Source organism: Podarcis muralis, chromosome 4 (assembly GCF_964188315.1).
Source record: "Podarcis muralis chromosome 4, rPodMur119.hap1.1, whole genome shotgun sequence".
Classification (NCBI taxonomy): domain Eukaryota; kingdom Metazoa; phylum Chordata; class Lepidosauria; order Squamata; family Lacertidae; genus Podarcis; species Podarcis muralis.
Genome location: NC_135658.1, coordinates 65,861,241 through 65,883,180, shown reverse-complemented (window position 1 = coordinate 65,883,180; position 21,940 = coordinate 65,861,241). Strand labels below are relative to the sequence as shown.

The following is a 21,940-nucleotide window of genomic DNA, read 5'->3' as shown; positions in this document are numbered from 1 at the left end:
TGAGTAAATCATCAAAATAGTTTTGGCTTTATTTTTGAGTGTAGATTTAAATTTATTTTGAAAGCCCTTACATTTAACACATGCACATAAGGAAGGAATATAGTTATGTACACACAATTCTACATGTTTACATCACAAACAAATTTAAGTCAAGATACAATGGAAATTTTCTATATGCTGACAGTGACACACATTGAACCGTTGTGTAACTGGTTTTGTAAACCACAGAGAGGTTTTATTACAGTCGAACGGTATATAAACAGATAAATAAACACAAATTAAGATTTCTATTTTTTAATTTATAAAATGGGAGTGACTGTAAACCTATAAAAAAGATAGATCAGAACATCCTAGCACCTCTTAAATTATGTATCTATATGGGTATGATGCGGGTGGCACTGTGGTCTAAACCACAGAGCCCAGGGCTTGCCGATCAGAAGGTTGGCGGTTTGAATCCCCAGGGTGAGCTCCTGTTGCTCGTTCCCTGCTCCTGCCAACCTAGCAGTTTGAAAGCACGTCAAAGTGCAAGTAGATAAATAGGTACTGCTCTGGTGGGAAGGTAAACGGCATTTCTGTGCGCTGCTCTGGTTCCCCAGAAGCGGCTTAGTCATGCTGGCCACATGACAAGGAAGCTGTCTGCGGACAGCTGTCTACTCCCTCGGCCAGTAAAGCGAGATGAGCGTCGCAACCCCAGAGTCGTCCGCGACTGGACTTAACGGTCAGGGGTCCCTTTACCTTTACCTATGGGGGTGACTGAGCTGAATGACAAGCAGTGTCAAATTATCAGTCGCAGTCCAGGTGTTTATTGCCTGCAGCTGGAAGAAACCCATGGCCCCATCTGAGCTGGACAGGTTGCATAGCATCTGGGATACTATCATGTTGAAATGAACATGCTAGATTCAAACCTGAGAGGATAGGATGATGCAGATTAAATCTGGTTAACATTTTCAGCCTTCCAGGACACAATTCATCCACATGCACTGATTTGTGTCATTTTGTATATATGGTGAAATACATGGTTTGTTTGCTGCTGTTATTAATGCTTAAAAATCATCATAATTTAGGGGAAGCAACAAAGATTTGATATTGCAAATGCTAGGACCTCCCCTCCGAGGTATGTCTTGTGCCATCACTGTATGTTTTGTCAACAATGAACGCCACTTTTTTATCCAGATCTTTTGTTGCGTAGACACCTTCTCTCTTCCTGAAATTGCTGTCCAATGCAGCTGTTTTGTTGCTTTGTCGCTACTTGCCTTCTAGTTTTATTTTACTATTTTAATGTATATTGTAATTGTTTTAATAATGAAATTTTTGCTACCTGCCCTCAAACCATTCACAAACAACAAATAAATAAATAATGCTCAGCAGGGACAGGGAGAGAGACGGCTCAGCAGTTTCCTTTGAACAACAACAGCAACAAACCAAAACTCTTGGGAACATGTAGTTTAACCTTAATCTAAGGACTTGTGATTGGCTCATCCATTAAGACCTGCCTTAAGACTAATTAAGTATGCTAGCATGAGGAAAGCTTGACACTGGGTGCAATAAGAAACGTTTGTGTGTGTGTAAATTCCTCCTTTTTTTGCATAGGCCCTTCTGTACTTTCATGAGAGCTTCACAAAAATCAAGTCAAAGCCTTTCCCTCTCACCACCAACTCTTCCCACCCCCGGAGCTGAAACAGGAAATATAATGCAACATGGGATCATGGATATGTGGATATTAATTTCATCTCAAAATTGGGCTCTTGGGTTCTATTGATTTAGACCAGGCTTCCTCAACCTTGGCCCTCCAGATGTTTTTGGTCTACAACTCCCATGATCCCTAGCTAGCAGGACCAGTGGTCAGGGACGATGGGAATTGTAGCCTCAAACCATCTGGAGGGCCGAGGTTGAGGACGCCTGATTTAGATTTCCACTAAAGCTTCCATAGTTGTGGAAGGTGCAAGTCACAGCAAAAGGGATAATGCTTACATTTATAGTACACTGAGATACATGAGGAACCTACTCATTCTATTCATTGTACTTCTATATCTTGCTAATGCCTCCCATCGCTTTCCCTTGCAATGTCATGTGGTGCTGAAGTTTAGCATCAAGCACACTTATTCATGCATACAAGCAGCTCCATCCTGATGGCAATGCGCACATGCCAGCCAAGTGGTATCAAGCGAATGTAGCGCGAGACAATGGGTGGGCGCAGAAGGTTCTGCACAGAAGATGATCTGTCTGAATTTCCATAGAAAACCTACAGAAGACAAAAAGAAAGGTCGGGGAGCGGGGACAGATTTTATTTCACAGAAGACGGGATCGAGGCCTTAACTTCCTTTAATTCTGCATTCAGTAAGTTGGAAACATATTTAGCGACTTAAATTATTTCGTGTCACTAATTTACCAAGCAATACTGCTGCTGGTTTCTGTCACTAGAAGCAAATTACTTGCAATTACATGGTGCATGTTGCCAAATTCTGCTTGGGGAGATAAACCAACCTCTCCACAGCTGAATTATGTTTATACAATAGTAGGCTTTCCAGGGCGTGTAGTTTCATCCTGGCATGTAGCATGGCTAGTCAAATCTATGAAGAACCCACTAGTATAAATGAGGAGTAAGTGTCATAAATGTATACATAGCATAAAAATGTTTACGACTGAAATGTCGCTTGTAATTCTTGTCAGTTTTCTCAGTTTAGAACAAATGCAGACTTTGCTCCAATGTAATGAAATCAAGGCTAATGCAGATTCTTTTTCTCATCCTTTCCCATTCAAATTCTTTATTCAAATGTTGTCTATTAACACAGAATTTTATTCAAATTCTTTTTTCGTTTTTCTTTTGGCTATCGGTGAAACAAAAGGCATAGCAAGTCCAAACTTCAGGGAGATTTGGGGTCAACTGGCAATTAGCTTAGAAGCTCCAGGTTGTGAAAGCTTGTACAGTTCTCAGAATTCCTCAATTCTGAACTTGAGTGCAGCAAAACTGACAATTGATGAGATGCTAAAGAGGTGGCAGAATATGGTATTCAGAGTGGACTTTGCCACCTTGGAAAGCAGCTATAACAAGTAGCGGATTGTATGAGAATCTATCTGCTTAAAAATATCACACTCATTGCAACATCCTCTATTATACATAGCAGTGCTCTTTACAGCCTTTGTCCCCCCCCCCCCCCCCCCGCAATTTACTCAGGAGAAACTAATATATTTCCAGTGCCGTAACACTTTAAAAGTTATGCTTCTTTCTACAGTATATTTCACATTACAGAAACACCGTTTTTCTAAATAAATGTGGCACTGCTTACCTCCCTCTAGATTCCCTATCAACAGTATCAGGGAAACTCAACCCTCTAATCTGTTCTAGATGTAGGTAAATTGTTGCATGTAGCAACTGGTTCCTCTGGACATTTCCATATCTGTCAAAACACACATGCAGCCAGTTCAATGGCAACCTTCCTAGATGAGTGTTGTGATGGCTGGCCACACACATTCAGCCTTCTGATTTATTTCCTTATCTATTTATTTACTGGGTGGTCAACTGAAGTATGGTGCATAATTTTTTAAGGGGGAATATTCCTTGTCCCTCACTTTATTGGGGCACATGAGTTTAACAAAATGATTTTAACCACTAAGAAGTAACCCCAGATAAGTGGGTTTAGAATCTCAGCCTTGGACTCAAATTTGATTGTCAAGTACTGAAAGTCAATGAATACTAGGATTCATTTTTATTTGAATGGGATTATTCATCTCGACACACTCTGTTCTGAACAAATGTCAATGTGGGAACATCTTCAGAAAATGCCTCTTTCAGAAAATGCATCTCATACTGACCCTGTTGTTTCCTGTCTGATCCTTGTAATAGACCCAGTTCAGGTTCTCATCAGTCCTGTACTGCACGCTGTATTTCGTCATCCATTCGTCTGCATCACACCGCCCTTGTGTGATTATTCCTGAAATCACTTTGATTTCCTTCAGGTCAATCTGCAGCCACTGGTTTGTGTCTTGGTATTTGGAGAGCCAGGCACACCTGTTAAGAGTTGCAAGAGAAAGGCATAGAAGGTTATGTCCTATACTAAAAGAAACACTTGCCAGTGAATGAGATGTGTTCTCTGAGGTCGGAGGGGTATGCAATTACAGCTGACACCAGCATGCTAGTAGTAACTTCTCTGGGACAATTTGGCAGCAGCGCTCAGACTCGTTTGCTGCGGTTGCACCTGTGCCTCTTAACTCCACATTTTGCCATTTTGATTTACAGTATGTGTAATACCCTCGGTGAGTCAATGTAGGTGGAATGAAAGGCACCTCCAGACTGCCAGGAGTTTGAAGCAGGACTGTGCAGAGGCCTGAGGCCTGAGGAGGGAGTGTTCTTAGAATAAAGTTAGAAACTCAAATAAAAAAAGCAGCTGGTCCCTGTTGGAGCCAACTGGCCAGCTTAGCCCTTTAAGGCCCAGGGCGGGTGTACCTGGCTGCGCTCCTTCCGCACCTCCCTCTGCATAGGGTCTAGTTTGAGGGAGGAGTTCAAGAACATACTATGGAATTTAGAATTGTACAATTAAAGTGGATTAAGATGCTCCATCACCCTAGTGTGGCAAAAACTCTAGAAACAGCCTGTTGTATTCAAAGTACCATTAAGGAATCATATAATTATTTGGTGGACTGATGAGAATCATAGAATCTTAGAATTGGAAGGAGCCATGAGGGTCATCTAGTCCAACCCCCTGCAATGCAGGAAATGTTTGCCAAACATGGGGCTTGAACCCATGTCACTGAGATTAAGAGTCTCACGCTCTACCAGCTGAGCTATACCAGAGTATGTTCCATTAGCAAAAGGATTTCTCCTTGCACAACGGAGTGTTCTCCCCCTCTCCTCTGCCCTGTCCACCCCCTAAATCTGTTCTTGGGGTTCCCTTAATTCTCTGGAGCATATTTTGGGATGGCACAGGGCATATGGGGGGAAGGGAAGGAAAGGAAAGGAAATCCTGTTGCACTAGCACTAATCCTTGCACTAGCACAACTATTTGGTTGCATTAGGAAAATGGCAAGGAAATGTACACTATATGCCTTTCTGGCACATTATATACACAACCTGCAAGCAAACCAAGAGGAATGCAGGGTGGATGCTCATTGTCATATAATCTCCCTGCAAACAAGTGAGAAGGAATGCTCCATAAAAACTAGCTATAATCTAACCTCTGCATAAACTTTGCACAAGCAAATTAGAGCAAATGCTCAAGAAATATGTAATTTAGAGGAGCCGTATCAAAATGTATTAATACAGCCAGCAGGAAGAATAACTTGTTGACATGGTGGCTGGGGGAACAAAAACCAGGAGGAAGTAGATCAGCACAACAGCAAAAAGCAGGTGAGACAAAGAGCAGAGGTAATTGAGCAGACTTCTAGAAAGAGAGAGAGAGTTTTACATAGTGTCTGGCTGACTCTTTGCTGGTCAAAACATTAGGAGGAAGATGTGCTGCTTACCCAAAACCTTGCCCGTTAAGCCGGGCCTTGTTTGCAATCCATGAAGTGTACCATCCAGTGTACTGCTCTGGACTGGAGCAGCTTATCTGGTCTGGAGTAACAGCTCCTGACTCAAAACCAAGTGGCTTGTGATAGGGACATTCTGTAATAGAACAACAAACATTTTCAAAAGAGTGTGCGCAAGTACAAAAATCTCCTTCTCTATCTCAGGGCTGGGGAACGTCTGGCCCTCCAGATGTTGATGAATATCAACTCCGATCATCCCTGATCACTGGCCATACAGGCTGGGGCTGATAGGAGTTGGAGTTCAACAGCATCAGAGAGGCCATGGATTCCCTGGCCCTAAGGCTCTCTTACAGAGGGTGAGATGCAGACTTTGTTTTACTAGTAGACTGAAGCATTTAGGAAGAGTAGAAGTTGGGCTGCTTTGTTTCCTCTATTCCTTTTGTTGATTTCTGAGTCTGTAACGTTGCTTTCCTAGCCCACGGAAAGTATGATGCCTGCATACTTTCACTAGCCAAACAAGGTACACAAAATTGCCTTGGGAATGTGGGAGGCCCCTGTCAGAATTGTGCTGTGTTGGACCTCCATGGAGTTTCCCTTTTGTATGAATTGCCTCTAGGGATGGAGGAATATGTCAATTTTGGTTTCACACTGTTTCTCAGTATCAGTTCTCCACATTTCCACATCAGTTGGCGATTTTTTTTTTAAAAAAAACCTCATGAAAACTCATCAGCATATTAGTGCAAATTTCATATTTGTATGTGATTTTGCCAAATAACTTTTGCAAACCCATTTTTCCCTAATGCATTGCATTTTGGAATGCTACGTTTATGGCTGGATGCATTTTTATTTTCTATTTTGCACAATTTACTCTGGTATACGAACTTTTGTATGTATTGCTTGGCTGGAGAAGCGCATTGCAAAATTCTGAGAAGTGTGAATGAGATAGGCTTGCCTTTAAATACATACTGAATCCAATTTCTTACCCCTCCTTAATCACCACTTTCATTTTGATACTACCCATGAACTCCCTGTAATGAGGGCATATTTTGTAGTCTCCATCACCATGGAAATCACAGTGACGGTATGTGTTGAAGTCTTGCAAACTATGTTAAGTAAAACTGGGCTGAATTGCCTGCAATGTTTACAAGAAACGAGAGTTTTATTTTTAGTAGCACTAATCTCTAGCTAACACAATCATAATATACTTAGGAGGTAACCTTCTGTTCTAGAAAACCGTCGTGGAGAAAGAAATTACCAGACAGATGTCTGAGGACTGATGGACCAAGTCAGTTAAATTATTTAATGCTGTTACCATTGACCTTAGAAGTCTCTCTGTGCGCTGTGCATTAGAATGGCATCCCTGCCTATTTTCTACCACCATATATCTTTTCTCCATAATATGGCATTTGAAGGTGAAACTCTTTCTCAGCTAATACTACTATGTGGTTTTAGTTATAATGAAGATGGTGGAAAATTACAGGGTTGCATTTATTTTTTAAAGAATCCTGCAAAATTTAACACAAGTAAATTTTGCAAAAACGAGAATCAAATTACTGTCATTAGATTTTTGCGGTGTGTGTGAGAGAGAGGGAATGACACATTATCATTTAAGGGCCCAACTACATGCTTCATCTGCAGCTTCCCCATCTTAAATGCTAAGTGTAGGTGATACAGCTTTTAGCAGGACCACAGTGCATGGGGTAAGAAGGTGTGATCCTTTCCCAGCTACTATCCCAATGGAAATCCCTTCCTAAGCAGCAATTTAAACTTAGGAGCTTTACTTTGTAATTATCATATGGGGGGGGAGGTGCTCACAGCTGGGGGAGGGTTAAACCTCCTTCCAGATGTTGCTGAACTACAGCTCCCATAGGCCATGCTGGCTGGGGCTGATGAGAGTTGGACTCTGGAGGGTGACCAGCTCTCCAGCTCCCTCATAGGTAGTGGTGTCCTCAGTGACTTTCCTTCGACATTGGGATTCTGTTCCCCTGGGTATGCCAAAGCCCAAGCCTTCTCCTGAAAAAGTGCAAAATATTTATTTATTTTAAATTAAAACTGTCTTTGGGTGGCTGCGATGGAGGCTTTACTCACAGGTTGAGTAAATATAGGCCTGTGCTAAAAGCCACGATCAGTCAAAAGTTCTTACCTGGCATGCATTCCAGATTGTTTGTCCCCGAGGACCATACGGAATTTGGACTTCCCTGACAATCACATTTGCAGGCTTTACTGTGCCAGTGTTCCAGTCTGTCATCCTAACAGAGCAGAAAAGAAGAAGGAAAGAAGCAAACTGGTGTAAATCCTTGAAATCCCTGCCATTTCCACTGGCCAACACAGAAAGTCCAAATCGCCACCATTTTGACATAGAAACAAAGGACAACTCAAAATGTAGGATGATGAATGTCAATGACTGCTATACACCTGAATATAAGTTCCTAAGGGGCACTATGCTTTTATGTAGAGGAGTCTCAGAGCTAATCTGCTATGAAGAATATCTGTCGTTACTTACTAGGTTTCTCAATTTGAGTACAAATTCAAAGGGAGATTTTATTTTAGAAATCTCGGGCAGATTCTCTGCAGTGGCCAAGAGAAAGTTGGGAAACAATGCAATTCATCAGAAATCTGTTTTGCTCTATTTGCTAGAGCAGCCAAAATACGGAGCAGAGACCTATTTGCATATTAATCGGACTGACTGTATAAATTGACCAGTTCCCTACATTTAATTTCATGTTGCAAGTTGCAGATGACTCTTTTGTATTACTTTTGATGATTTTTTAATAATGTTTTTTTAAGCAATAAAAGCTTGAGGTAGCAATAGCTCCACGATAGAGCAACTGCTTTGCATGCAGAAGTCCCTAGGTTCAAGCCTGGCATCACCAGAATGGAATTCCAGAGAGTCACTGCCAGTTAGTTGCTAGATGAGGTAGGTGAGACAATGGTCAGATTCTGAGTTTAAGGCAGCTTCCTGTGTTGCTAGACACCATGGCAGTCGTTATCAGGCTTTGCTTCTCTCCTCCCTGCCCACCCAAAATCCCTCCTCTCTTCTTGCTTAAATAACTACCAAAGCTAATGTGAAACACTGCAGTTTGTGTGGGCAGGTGTGCAGCTCTCAGTTTAAATAATAATAAAAAACAGCTTCTAAAAGCAAGGGGAAGAAGAAGATGTGAAATTAATCATGTACATTTAAAGAAATTAGCATTACTAAGGTAGCAAGTGCACCCTGATGGCATCATAACAAAGCGTGGTAGAGAATGGGCAGCAGGCCATACAACTTGCCCTCATAGCCAAGGAATTATCATTTAATCATTGCAGGCAGGAAAGGGAAGCAGGCAGGTAGATGTGTGATGTTGCATTGCAGTATACGGCAACGTGCAGCAGCTTAGCTGTGGTACCTTGTGGGGAAAGGGCCAAGCACTCTGCAAACTACTTGCGTAGGAAAGCATTTAAAGTTTTTATGGTATCATAAAAGCAAAGATGTTTTCAAGAGGCTGAGTGAGTCAGAAGGAAACAAAAAAATCAGAATGATATAAGATTTGGTTGTTGCAAGCATATGAAGACGCACATTGCTGACATTTCCTTAGGTAGGATACAATCCAAGGTACGAATCCAGTGGTGCACTCCCCCAGTCCTAAAAGTGGTTGTTCTGCAGGGGCGCCTTTGCAAGGCAAGTTGATAAAAAATATATATGCATGTGTGGATATGGGAGTAGGTAGGTAAGGTATGTCACTCTGGGTCCAAACTGTTGAATAAATCTCCATTCTGCTACAAAATTCACTAGATGACCTTGGGACAGTCACCATCTCTCAGCCTAACTGACCTCACAAGGTGTTTATGGAAGTAAAATGGAGAGTGGGGGAGAGACATGCATGTCACCTTGAGCTCCTTGAAGGAATAGGATAGAAATGGACTAATAAAAACAACAAAAGCAATAACGAAAGATCCATTTGGTACAGCGTCTCTGTCCAGTTGCACAGTCTATTGACATGGCATCAAATATGAGTTTGTTTAAAGCAAGTTCACAATATTGCTTCTTCAGTGGAAAGATGTGTTCTGGTACTATGCAAACACTGGAGGGGTGTGCTGTTAAATATTTGCCAGAAATCATCCAAGGACTAAATGACCTGAAAACATAAATACCAATACTATACTCTCTAATCAGTGAGTGCTGGAACGGTCAGCACAGGTCTGGATAAAGCTCCAGAAATATTTGGATATTATAGAAAGAAGTTTAAAGGACCTACCTCTGCTGGTGACAATGCCAGCATGGCTGTACAGCAGAGATAATGCAGCATGGTGGGAAACGACAAGAAAACGACAGTTAAAAGCATAGCGATAACTCGTGAGGTACTGAAATGAATGGGAAAAGGCATGGAAATAAATCACATGGTTGCTCATGCATCATGAAGTATCGCATTGCAATGGATGACAAACTGTGGGCAGAAGCAAAAATGGAGAAAATTGTACTTTGCATAAGCTGTTTGTTATGAATTAGCCAGAGCCCAAGGGAGAAGTGTACTCCAAACTCCCTAATGTTAATCAAATCTGGCTAGATATGTTTTCCTACCTGAAGTTTCTTAACTTAGTTTCTTACCTCTCTCTTTCCACACTATGAAGAGCTGCCTTAGCCAACCTGGGGTCCTCCAGATGATTTAGACTACAACTCTCAGCCTCAGCTGGAAGGTCCCAAGATGGCACCTGCCTCAAATCAACAATTCCTTCTAAACCAGGTGTCAGGCACATTTGGTTCTCCAGATGTTACTGAACATCAGCTCCAGCAAGCATGGCCAAGAGCCAGGGATGATGGGAGTTGTAGTTCAGCAACATCTGGAGATTCCCCATACCTGTTCTGGACCGTAGGGATCTGATATGCACACAGAGTTTCCTTGATGGGAAAGGTTTCCCCATTCATAGCAATGTATAGTGTATCTCCATCTACACAAAGACGACCATATAAAGGTGCGATCCTGCTTGTAGGGAAAACTCTGCGTGTGCAATCAGAGTACATAAGGAACTCTAATCCAGAGCATTTTGATCTTTATTTTTTCAACACCAAGAATCCTGCGGCAGCTTAAAGACTAACAAATTGATGGAGGTTTCATGGGTTACTGCCCACTTTGGCACAAGGTGGTTTAAAGGGAGATAAGAAAATCAAGAAAACTAAAGAGGCAACAGTAGAAGCTGCATAGCTCCATATCAAGGGAATCCAGATAGCACTGATCCATGCCTATTGCAGTCAGAGACCACAGGTGCCATGCAGCTAGTGTTCACTGGTGATATGTTTACATAGCATGGGAAATTGTGCAAATACCTAAAGTGTGATGGTTCAGGCAACACGTAGATCTAGGTGGGTGATCTATCCTGTCTGCCTTCTCTGCCAACTCAAAACTTGACTACGTATTCCTCTACAATAAGAGTGGGCAGAAGGTAGATCTGAATCTACACAAGTATCTCTGTGTCATTTGCAGTAGATCAGCACAGATTTCTGAGTCTCATCTGTTTAACAGCAGCAGCAACAAAAGAACTATTCACACAGTCCTACTCAGTGGAAGGACTGAGGTCTGTTCAGTTCTGGGAACCAACCCTACATCTATGGGCTCAGAATTCTTTACTTCCACCTTTTGCACCAGGATCTGGTTGGTGAATCTTGGGGTTTTAGGATAAAAACAAAACAGATCCCCTAAGCTCAAAGTCTCACCCTCGCCCCAGCCCCAGAAAATCTACCACATATTCTCTTCAAATCCTCATACCCATTTTATTCCCCTCATGATCAAACCTGCTGGGCTTTATCATAACAATTGGTTCACATCTGTCTGAACCCAACATAGATTGAGTAATACAAAATCCCAGTATAACAAAAAGTGGATTAAGACAAACAACAATTCCGCAGTGACCTCTAATTTATTTTTAGTTATAATGCAGGTTGTTATCTTTCAGGCTCCCTAAGTGCTCTAGGGGAAACAGCTACCCTTAAGCAAGTACATATCTTCAATTTCATTTGTTAGTGCTTCAGCACCAAGTCTTTTCCCACCCCCACAGCATTTTTCTTCATCAGGTGACTCCAGTCAATCAGGAATCACATGACAAATACCATGTTCCCATATCGGCAGTCAGACCTTTCCTCACTATGAATGGCTGGGGAGGGGGGAGAAGAGAGTGTTTATCCCTGTTGCTAGGATCCTATTAATGCCTGATTTGTGTGCGCGCAGGAGATTCCGTTAATGGAATTTTAATGAGCACTAGAAGTACTTTTCCTATTCTGAGATCAATGAAGGCCATATGAAAGATCAATGAAGGCACACATTCACAAGCAGAAACCAGGAGTTTCCAGAGAGTCCAAGGGATATTTTTGGAATCAAATGGGAAGATGTCGACAATGTCCTTGTATGGCCTGAATTTTGCTGGTATCTTACAAATCAGAATAGATTGTAGGATTGTTGAGAAAAATAATATATGTAAATATAGTTTTAATGGACTCCCCCCTTCTGTTCATGAGCTATAAATATATTTACGTAATAAAAGTTGGACTGTTGTTTTTTCTACACACTCTCTCACACACCTGTGTCATTGTGCTGAATATTGATGTGAAAGCCGGGAGGACATGAACTGCCAGAGATCATGTTTCTGGTGTCTCCAATGCAACTGACCTTGTCAGGTGGAGTTATTTTTTTCCACGATATTCAGAGGCTAGCACAGTATTTACAACTGTAGTGACACAAGCTGCTCAGCAGCAGCAAAGGACTACAAGATACAAATCAGACTTCAGATACGTCAACCAGTTGCCCAGCTGATAACAATAGCAATTTTGCTGGATTATCTTTAGGGCCTCTCATCATAACCTAAGGGTTCTCGTCATAAACTAAATATGTTCAGAGGTCATCAACATGGGCTTCCAGGTACCCACGGAGTCTCCTTTCCTGCTACCCTCCCCCCCCCCACCTATTGCAATGTAGCCATTGCAATAAGTTGTGTTGTGTGCTTAGCTGCGGTGCATGTGTTGCTCATGATAGACGGTCCAGTTTTCCTGTGGGCTACAAAGGTTGGATACCTCTTCTACATAGTATGATACAAGCAAGAACAACAAATGTTCTTCAAAAGACTGTGCTTTAAATATATATACATTTTTTTAAATGGCGGGGCTGGAAGCCTTACAGTTGATAAGAGTGGTGCCTGAGCATCATAGTGCCCACAGGGTTAGTATGTTTATCCATTAGTTCTGCCTTCCAAGCCCACCAAAAGCCATGGAGACTTAGGTCTGTACTTCTGCACTTTCTCCTGGTGCAATAAAATCCTGGCTCTCACTTTCCTTGAGCCTCCAGTGAGGAAGAGCTGGATTTAGGCAATGCACATCCTCAAGAATGTGACCTCAGATAACAGTCTGGGCCTCTCCATTTGCAGCTTCAGAGATTACAGCGGGAGGATGAATTGACTCAGTGGTGTGTGTTACCCAAGGGTAATTTTGTACTTTCAGTAAGAGTTAAGTGTAAATTGTGAGGTGGAGTTCTCCTCACAGCTTAAATAAGAAAGCTTGCCATTTCTATTCCCACCCTGTGGTTCTGCAGAGGCAGGAAACCTGGCACCACCATTCAAGTCCATCAGTGGCTATCCGATTCCGAATGGAACATTATGTTGGTGAAAAGGAAGTAAATAAGGAATTGGGGGTGAAAGAGGGAAAGAAGTTGAGCGGGAAAAGTTTTTAAAAGAAGATGCATATGCATATCTTACACTTCTTCCATTGTGGGGCTCAAGCTGGTATCACAGAAAGCTCGTATTCAGAGGCATTTTTTAAAAAAACAAAACTGACTTCATTCATTTTATTGTTGTATCATTTATAACTTTATGGTTTATTTGTTTAAAAGCACAACCTGGAATGTTCACACGAACATTCTTCTGAGGGGGGAAATCTTGTGTGGTAAAAATTGCTTCAGCAGAGAAATGTTACACCGTGTACCCCCTTCCTCTCTGTTCAAAAGTAGTCAATCGTAGCTTAGTGATAAATTAGCTGCACCCAATACACGTTCCAATCACAAGTCACATTAATTAACCAAGGGAAGCAGACCTCAGGCTAATGAACATTTTCTCGGTCAATGAGGTTTTCTTTTTCTTTCGCTGGCTGCTTTTTCATGGAAAGAGTGTGTGTGTGCGCGCGCACACACACACACACACACACACGTACGTCCTGCCAGAATAAATGCTAAAATTACCACAGTCTGATAAAAGGGGGTCAGGACCTGAAGAGTGGCTAATTTGGGGATGTAAGGTCATGTGCTTAGCAGCGACAGCATCGTCAGTTTAAAATCTAGAGGACATGTCTCAATTAGATTATGAAATATAGGTCAGATGTGAGCCTGGGTAATTTATAATTGCCTCCATAGTACAGTACAGCCCTGCAGGCAGTTGGTCTTAAACACCCTCCGTCTTCTGACCTCTGGACCACTTGCCCTGGCATCAATTACCTACAAAATAGACATGCCTTGAAAGCCAAATGCTGTGGAAATCTGATGCTTACTTAAGTTGCAAGCAAGAGTCACGGCCACTGCTGTGATTATCAACAGGTCACCAACTATGCCATTAGTAAATAAGTAAGGGGGATGTACAGTTCAATATACTTGCAAAGCATGTTATACTCTAGCAAACTACCGTAGATTGAATAAAACTTCACTTGACATTGCATTAAACATCACTCCAGTATTCCATGACCAACAATCACTTTTCTATCATTTTGATGACTCCCTATCTCTCTCTCTTCCCATCTCTCTCCCTATCTCTCAGTCTTCATTCTCTTAATCTGATGTATATTCAAATATTTACATAATTATAAATTTAAGAAATTACAAGTATAAATAAAATAATATTGCATTCAATGGACATTTCAGCAGCTATGGAGATAAATTCAAGTTCTCAACAAAAGCTCTTGCTGAAGAATGTTCATAGGACAATTTCAGAGATGTTCATGTTCACTGAAGAATTCTCTTCCCTGTAATGACTGAGAAATGTGGCCCTGGATGTCTGGTGCAGACTGTACCAGCTGTTTCTGGAACATATCCAGAGAAAAACAGCTGGTACAGATGTTTCCTTACAGATCTAGGGATATAAGGACAAAGTCATGTTTGTAGCCTGACTTATAGAGACTCCTTATTTTAGATATCTGGTCAATATTCATACCTTTTTTACATTGTTTATTTGCCCTTCTGTGTACTGGAATAACTTACCCGCATTAGTATTAAATTATTATTTTTTTATTTTGTAACTTGTATGCTAATTTTTGAAAACCAAAGGCATGCCAAAGCTCCTCACGATCAAAAGATTATAAACAATGGATGCAATTAAACACCAGCATCACCAAAATGATGGAACACAGGTTCCAACCTTTGTTTATGAATATTGTGAGAAAACTGAAAAATATTCCATCAGTTAAGAGTAAAAAAATATTCACCTTTTGTATATTCACAAGAAATATTCATAGGAAATATTCACAATTTCCTATGTCTAACTTGGTAGTTTTCAGTTGAAAGGAAGCGTGCTCTCTCTCTCTCTCTCTCTCTCTCTCTCTCTCTCTCTCTCTCTGTGTGTGTGTGTGTGTGTGTGTGTGCTTGGAAGTAATCACAACCTACTAAAATATCACACAGCACTTCTTTAGCTAATGACCTTTTTCAGAGTGGTATGTGTGTGTAATTTTTTAATGCCATGCACAATCTGCTACAATGATTTATAGAGTAATCTCATGCAAGTTTACCCTGAAAAAAGTCCCATTAAGTTCAATGGGGTTATTCCTGGGTGAATGGATATAGGATTCCAACTTTAGATTCTAGGAAAATTGCAGCACAAAGAGCAGCAGGAAAACAACTGTTGCTTGCCAGCAAGGCTTCAAATTTAACTTCACAAAATCGCAAGAAACCTTTAATCTATTTCGAAATGTCCAATATCCCACCTGTCCAATTCAAATGTCCAATTCAAGGCTCCTAATGTAAACAGTAAAAGCCATAGAACAATTATAAAAAAAACCAGAAACTGGAAGAAATAACACAGCCAACAGGAGGACACCAACAAAACAAAACAAGAATTCAAGCAGAAGGCAGATGAAAAGCTTCCTGAAACAGGTGACCTAGACCAAGCAGTGGAGGCAGAGAGGGTGCATGATCTCTCAGGGAGCACATTGATGTTTATCCATGCTGGTTTCTTCCCCCTCTTCAAATGTTGCATGTGGCACGAAAGAGCACACTGCCAGCCTGAACTAACAATAACAACAACAATAATGATTTTATTATTTATACCCCAGCCACTCTGGGCGGCTCCCAACAGAGGACTAAAAACTGAATAAAACATCAAACATTAAAAATGTCCATAAACAGGGCTGTCTTCAGATGTCGACTAAAAGTCATATTTCCTTGACATCTGATGGGAGGGCGTTCCACAGGGCAAGCGCCACTACCGAGAAGGTCCTCTGTCTGGTTCCCTGTAGCCTCACTTCTCGCAGGGAGGGAACCGCCAGAAGGCCCTCGGCGCTGGACCTTAATGTCCGGGCTGAACGATGGGGGTGGAGACGCTTCTTCAAGTGTAATGGGCTGAGGCCGTTTAGGGCTTTAAAGGTCAAGACTGCCTGTACGGCTTCACATGCCCAACAAGTGTTAGTGTCCAAGTTTCGTACATGCTAAATTCTTTAGCCCTGCTCACGCAACACGCCATGGACAGGGAACACATGGTATCCCCCAAAACCAAAAAATAGGAATGGAACATTTAGCAGGGACAGGGGACTGATAATTAAGGAGTGCCCATGGTAAATAGGGACAAGTGTGGCATGTTGATGTTTAAAGGCAACCAATGAGTTAAAGGATAAGCTAGGAATTTAACAACCCAGTATGCTAACCATATACCCTGTGGAAGCTTGAGTAATCTTGGTGAGTCAGTCATCCATAGTTTCCAGCTACATAACAAGACCAATTTTACCTCTCTTCAGCATATCTGGATTTTGGAAGGCACAGTCAAATTCACCCAAGCATATGACCATGATGCCCCTTAAGTGATTGTGCCACACAGGGCTTTTAAAGGCAGCCTCCAAAACACAACTGATGAATCGAAACAAGACTTGATCTCCTGCAGTGGGGAAGAGTTTCATCCCTCCCGCTAACCCGCAGTGTATGTCATAGAAATCAAAGCCTTTAAATGAATGAGCAATTTGGGCCTTTGCCACAGTCAGTGAAACGCAGAGGAGATGGATTTGCAGGCAGGAAGCAGGTTTTATAGTATGGTTTTTTTAAAAAAGCGAAACACTATAGAAAGGGCAAATAGAGCGTGCCACTTTTTGGGTGCTACTTACTTCCCAAGTCCCTGCGCTTAATCAGACCGATATAGAAAGTGGCCACAGTAACTGACACATAGAACAACACAGTGACTAATTTCTGTCTAACATAATCAGATGTACATTGTAAATAGCTTTTAAGAGTCTGCTGGATTAGAAGAGCCTGTGTGATCAGGCCAATGATCCACATAGCCCAACGTCCTGTTCTCACAGTGGCCATGCAGATGCCTGTGGGAAGCCTAAAAGCAAGACGTGAGGGGCAACCGTAGTCACGTGACTTGGGAATCCCAGGAACTTGCCTCCAGAGGCATACTGCCTCCAGCAGTGAGGACAGAACAAAGACATTTCAGCTAGTAGCCATTGATAGCCTTTGTTGTTATTTAGTCGATTTTTTTGAGATGGGGGGGGCGCAGAGCGCCTAAAGGTTTTGTAATACTTCTGTTCATTGACTACCAAATTATATAGAAGCCCTTTAAACAAACAGCCAATACTCAGGTCAGTGGGTGGCATTCAGTTACGTTCTACTCAGAATAGAACTACCTAACTTTGTCATTATTAATTTCAATGGGTTTACTCTGAGTAAAACTTAGCTGAATACCACCTAGTGTTCCTAGTTTTTGTTTATTTTGTTAATTGCTTTCTACCAAAGAATCTCAAAATGCTTTACCGTATAAAATTCATACAGCTATAACCCATCCAGCCCCATGCAGAACCAGCTGCACACCAAACTATCCCGACCAAAGAACCACCTACTAACCTGTTTCACTGTCTTATTTAGATTAAGCCTCAGTTTGCTGGGACTCATCCAGTTGATTATCATGGTCAAACCCCAGTTCAGCACATTCACCCCTACACCTCCTTGAGAGGAAAAGGATGAACAATGGGACTGTCATCAGCATACTGATGGTAACAGACTCCAAAAATTTGGATTACTAGGGATGACCCAATCAATCAGTTTTGTCCCCCTCCCCACCCGCTTCTCATTTCTCCAGTATTAAATTCAGATCTTCAGATTTCCACATGAAAGTCCTCATGAAAATCCGTCAGCATTTTAGCACAAATGTATCTTAATCAGCACATTTCTGCAAAACAATTTCCTCTAGTGCAATGTATTTGACGTATTGCTGTCACTAATATATACATTTTCGTGCACACCTTTTCCAACTATATGCGTTTTGGTACACATTACTTGGCTGGAGAACTGCATTGTAAAAATCTAGAGAACTGCAAATTTAAAGGGGTGGCTGTGTTTTGGTTCGTGTATCATTTTGGAAAGTGAAAATTAGGCAGGTTCATCTTTAAATGCAAACTGAATCTAAATTCTTTTCCACCCCTATTGACCCCACTCAGCAGTTTCATGTAGATATTGAATAGCTGTAGAATAAGACCGAACACTGTGGAATGCTAGACTGCAGGCTCTAAGGGACCAAACAGGAAGCACCTTCTGGAGTTCCCCCAACCAAGCAGGACTAGAACCAAAACATTACTGCCCACTTCCAACTCAGATGTTCTAGAAGGATGCTAGAAATATTGAAAACTTGTATGAGATCAAGAAGAACAACAGGGTCACACACCCACCCTTTATCTTTCTCAACAAAGGTATAATGTAACAACAGCAGTTTCAGTGCTCAAACTGGGCCTGAAATGGATGCAGAAAATCAGTCTCATCTCAGAGAACCTGGCTCCAACAGCCCTGTAATTCATTGCAGTTGCTTGGTACAAGAAGCAGGCATTTCTGTTTTCTCATCCTTCTCGTCCCTTGTTGTTCCTTTACCCAAGTCCATTAGACCTTTAGGTAAACCCACAACCGCATCAGCCAACACATTTTAGCTGCAGACTCTCCACATATAATCACCTTCTGCCATCTACTTACTTGGAAATGATTGTGCAGGGCAGGATCCAGACAATAGCCTGGACTTGAGGATAGAAGTAGGAAATTTGATGAAATCAACCCAAATTGTTTTTCGGTTTATCTTGCAGTAGAATTTACAGTGCAGTTCTGTGCATGCATTCATAGAAGTCAGGTCCCACTGTGTACATGGGGCTAACTTTCAAGTAAAGTGTGCTTAAGATTGCTGTCTTAAGTCTTCTACCAAACACACCGTATTTTGTTAGACAATATATAATGTGCTGACCTTAGGTTCTATGCTCCCATAGTCTCAACCAACAAGATAATTTGGCCCTCACACTCAATTAGCGTTCAGGTTAAAGTTTGCTTAGATACTACTTGTAGCAGAAACCTCCATTGTGTAGCACACAAAGCTATTTCGTGCATGGTACAGTAACACACCAGAAAAGAATTAATCTGTGGAGGGAAGCAGAAGATGGTTTCCTCTCTGAGCTGCGTGCCAAATGGAAAAGAACTCATAAGCAGGTTACTACAAAGAACAAGATAATTGCTCCCAGCTTATGTGAATGACCTGGCAGTACCTCTTGGGATGCTGAGTTAAAGTGATTATCTTTACATAAAGGAACTGCTGGGAATTCTAAAAGAATGTTGAATCTTTGGATTTGAATGTTAAGAAAAGCATATGATACCACAGGTAATTTAGTCAAAAATGATAGTCTGGTATATGAATGTATGGTACTTAATCGTGATAGTCATTGATGCATCCATCAAAACAAGTCAAAATGTGGATAACCAAATGCAGTAATGTTGAAATCACAGCAGTATAGAGCAGAGGTGAGCAGACTTCAAGCTGGGCAGATCTACTTTATTTTTAAAATTGTGACTGCAGGAAGGCTTCTGTTCACTTGCAATTTTGGACCAGGGTGCCTCTGAGCATATGCGCAGCCCAGTGACATTCTCATTACCAGAACTGAACTCAGTTCTTTCACACGCAGAAGTTTCAAAACCTGAGTGTTTTTTTGTCAAAGCAGCCTATTTTTTTAAAAAAACAACTAAACTGTCACTACTATTTAAACCTCAGAGAGTCAGAAACTCTTGTCGATCTACTGCAAACCCTACCAGCATAGTCAGATCTACCTTCTTCTTGCCCCAAACACAGAGCAAGTATCAGAGTAAAAACACAGGAAAAACAACTCCACATCCAAATACTTTGACAGACTATAACATTTGTTCACAGAGTTTCCTTAATAAACAAAACAAAATAAAGAATATAAAGATATCAAATAACTGAAGGAATACAATGTTCAGAGTCACAGAGATACAATAGATGTTTGTGCATACTAATCTAACCATTATAACACTTTAGTTAGTTTAAACATACTAAGAAAATCAGAGATTTTATCATCTAGCTATTCAAAGGCTAGACTATGATCTCCAGTGCACTTGTGCTGGCTCAGGACATATGAAGCAGATGATTCTATGCCAACTTATGTACATTTAGGACAGCAGCCAAGATCTATAAACATCTATACTAAGAGCCAGCACTGCTTTTATCTGGCACAAACAGGTGAATTAAGGTCAGGAAGGACCCCGAATCCATTTATTTTCACATCTGCAAATATTGAAGTTAGTGACTATTTTCGAATGCAATCAGATACCGGTACTTCTCTAGGGACAAATTCCATTGGACTTAACGGGGCACTTCTAAGTATATATACGTTTAGGATTGTGCTGTTAATCACTGCACTGTCTACAGCTCAATCAATCCTCCAAAGTTCATATGATTGGCTTTACCAAAGCCTTTTATTATTTTCAAACAGGCTGTGGAGAGATTGGGGGGTCATCTAGAAAATGGCATGGAAAAGAGTATAGTTGCTAACAGGAGGCGCACAGCCAAACCTTTGGTTAATGATAAGCTAAAAATCATTCTTGCAGTTCAGCAGATCATCATAACAGTAATCCTTTTCTTAGGCTTTGGCTAGGACCCAAAGATCCATGTATCATGTTCCGTGATCCCAAGGAACGTTAGGCTTACTTTCTTGGAACAGCAGCCCTCATGGCACATAGCAAAAGGAGTTTCATACATCAGTTTGTGAGATAGCATAGGATATAGCTATTCCAATAAAATAAACTTGTAAAAAATGCACTGTGAAGTCTTTTGGATCATAGTCCCTCCCAGCAACATTCTGGCCTTTCCCTCTTATTCCGCAACTTTTAAAATGGCTGTTTGGCATTTGCACATAGCTATTTGATAAAACACACTAGAAGATCAGCACCCCTTCCTCTGGTGCAGGGTGACTACAAACGCCAGCATTTATCTAGAAAATAAAATTCACCTTTTGAATTTCAACAAGAATCTTCAGAAATTATACCAATTTAAATGCCCGACAGGCACGATTGGTGCTTACCTTTATACCAGAAAAGAAGACACAGAACCACACTTCCTATCTTGAAATGCATCTTTATTTTCTTTCACCTTTCAGCTATGGCTGCTTATTGTGTGGCACAGCTTTCTCTGCTGAGATTAAGTTAAGCATAGTCTCGTTAAGCATCTTCCTCTTTTAGCTCTTAGGGGGTTTACCCAAGACACACTAATTCACTACAGTAAGCTACAATCAGCTTTGAAGGAAATATCAAGGGTAATGGTTCTTCTAAGCATCACAAAACATTGATTTCTTTAGAAACGGTTACCAACCACTTAATATTTTTAAAATTTCAAAGTGGTATTCAAGTAAAATAAAAATTCATTAAAAAATATAAAAGGATATATACTGATGGAACAGGAATTAGGGGATTCAAACACACAAAACATGGTTAAATCTTCTGGGTCTGACAGGTCCTTGACATGTGGATAATGTGAAAGGTCTAGGATTTTTATCTTTCTTTAAGGTTTTCCCTTAACAAACACACATTGCTCTGGAGATGATACACACAACAGCTGAAATTAATATGCATCCACTTAAGAAATTTAATGGACCCACATAAAATAACTTGCCATTTGAATGGAAGCAGTTTAGAATGTGTTTTACAGATTAGAACATAATGCCCCCCACTCCCACCCCCCAGGAGGCAAAAGGGGATGGACCTCCCTTGTACTCTAGGTTAGCTTTAATAAGCCATGATGGAGAAGGCTCTAACAAGCAGGTGGTCAGATGCACCACAAAGTATCCTGACTCCACATTGACAGACTGCATTAACAGGAACTGATCCCATAACTCTGGATTAAACGTTGAGTTGGACACCTTAGCTGTCACAACAGCAGCATCAGCCTTGCTGTGGAGCCGAGTGACTTTATCCTCAAAGTGTTAAGGTTAGATACTGGATTGGTTGTGTCA

The 21,940-nt window shown here is 41.2% G+C and overlaps 1 protein-coding gene across 1 annotated transcript; it reads right to left on the bottom strand.

Annotated features, from left to right (window-relative positions):
• Positions 1 to 39: 39 nt before the first annotated feature.
• On the bottom strand, positions 40 to 10,015 carry RS1 (retinoschisin 1). Its single transcript, XM_028725638.2, has 5 exons — positions 9,702 to 10,015; positions 7,610 to 7,715; positions 5,461 to 5,602; positions 3,814 to 4,009; positions 40 to 2,242 (listed from the first exon to the last, which is right to left on the bottom strand). The coding sequence occupies exons 1-5, from the start codon at positions 9,828 to 9,830 to the stop codon at positions 2,090 to 2,092; spliced, it is 726 nt and encodes a 241-aa protein (XP_028581471.2). The 5' UTR covers positions 9,831 to 10,015; the 3' UTR covers positions 40 to 2,089.
• Positions 10,016 to 21,940: the final 11,925 nt, after the last annotated feature.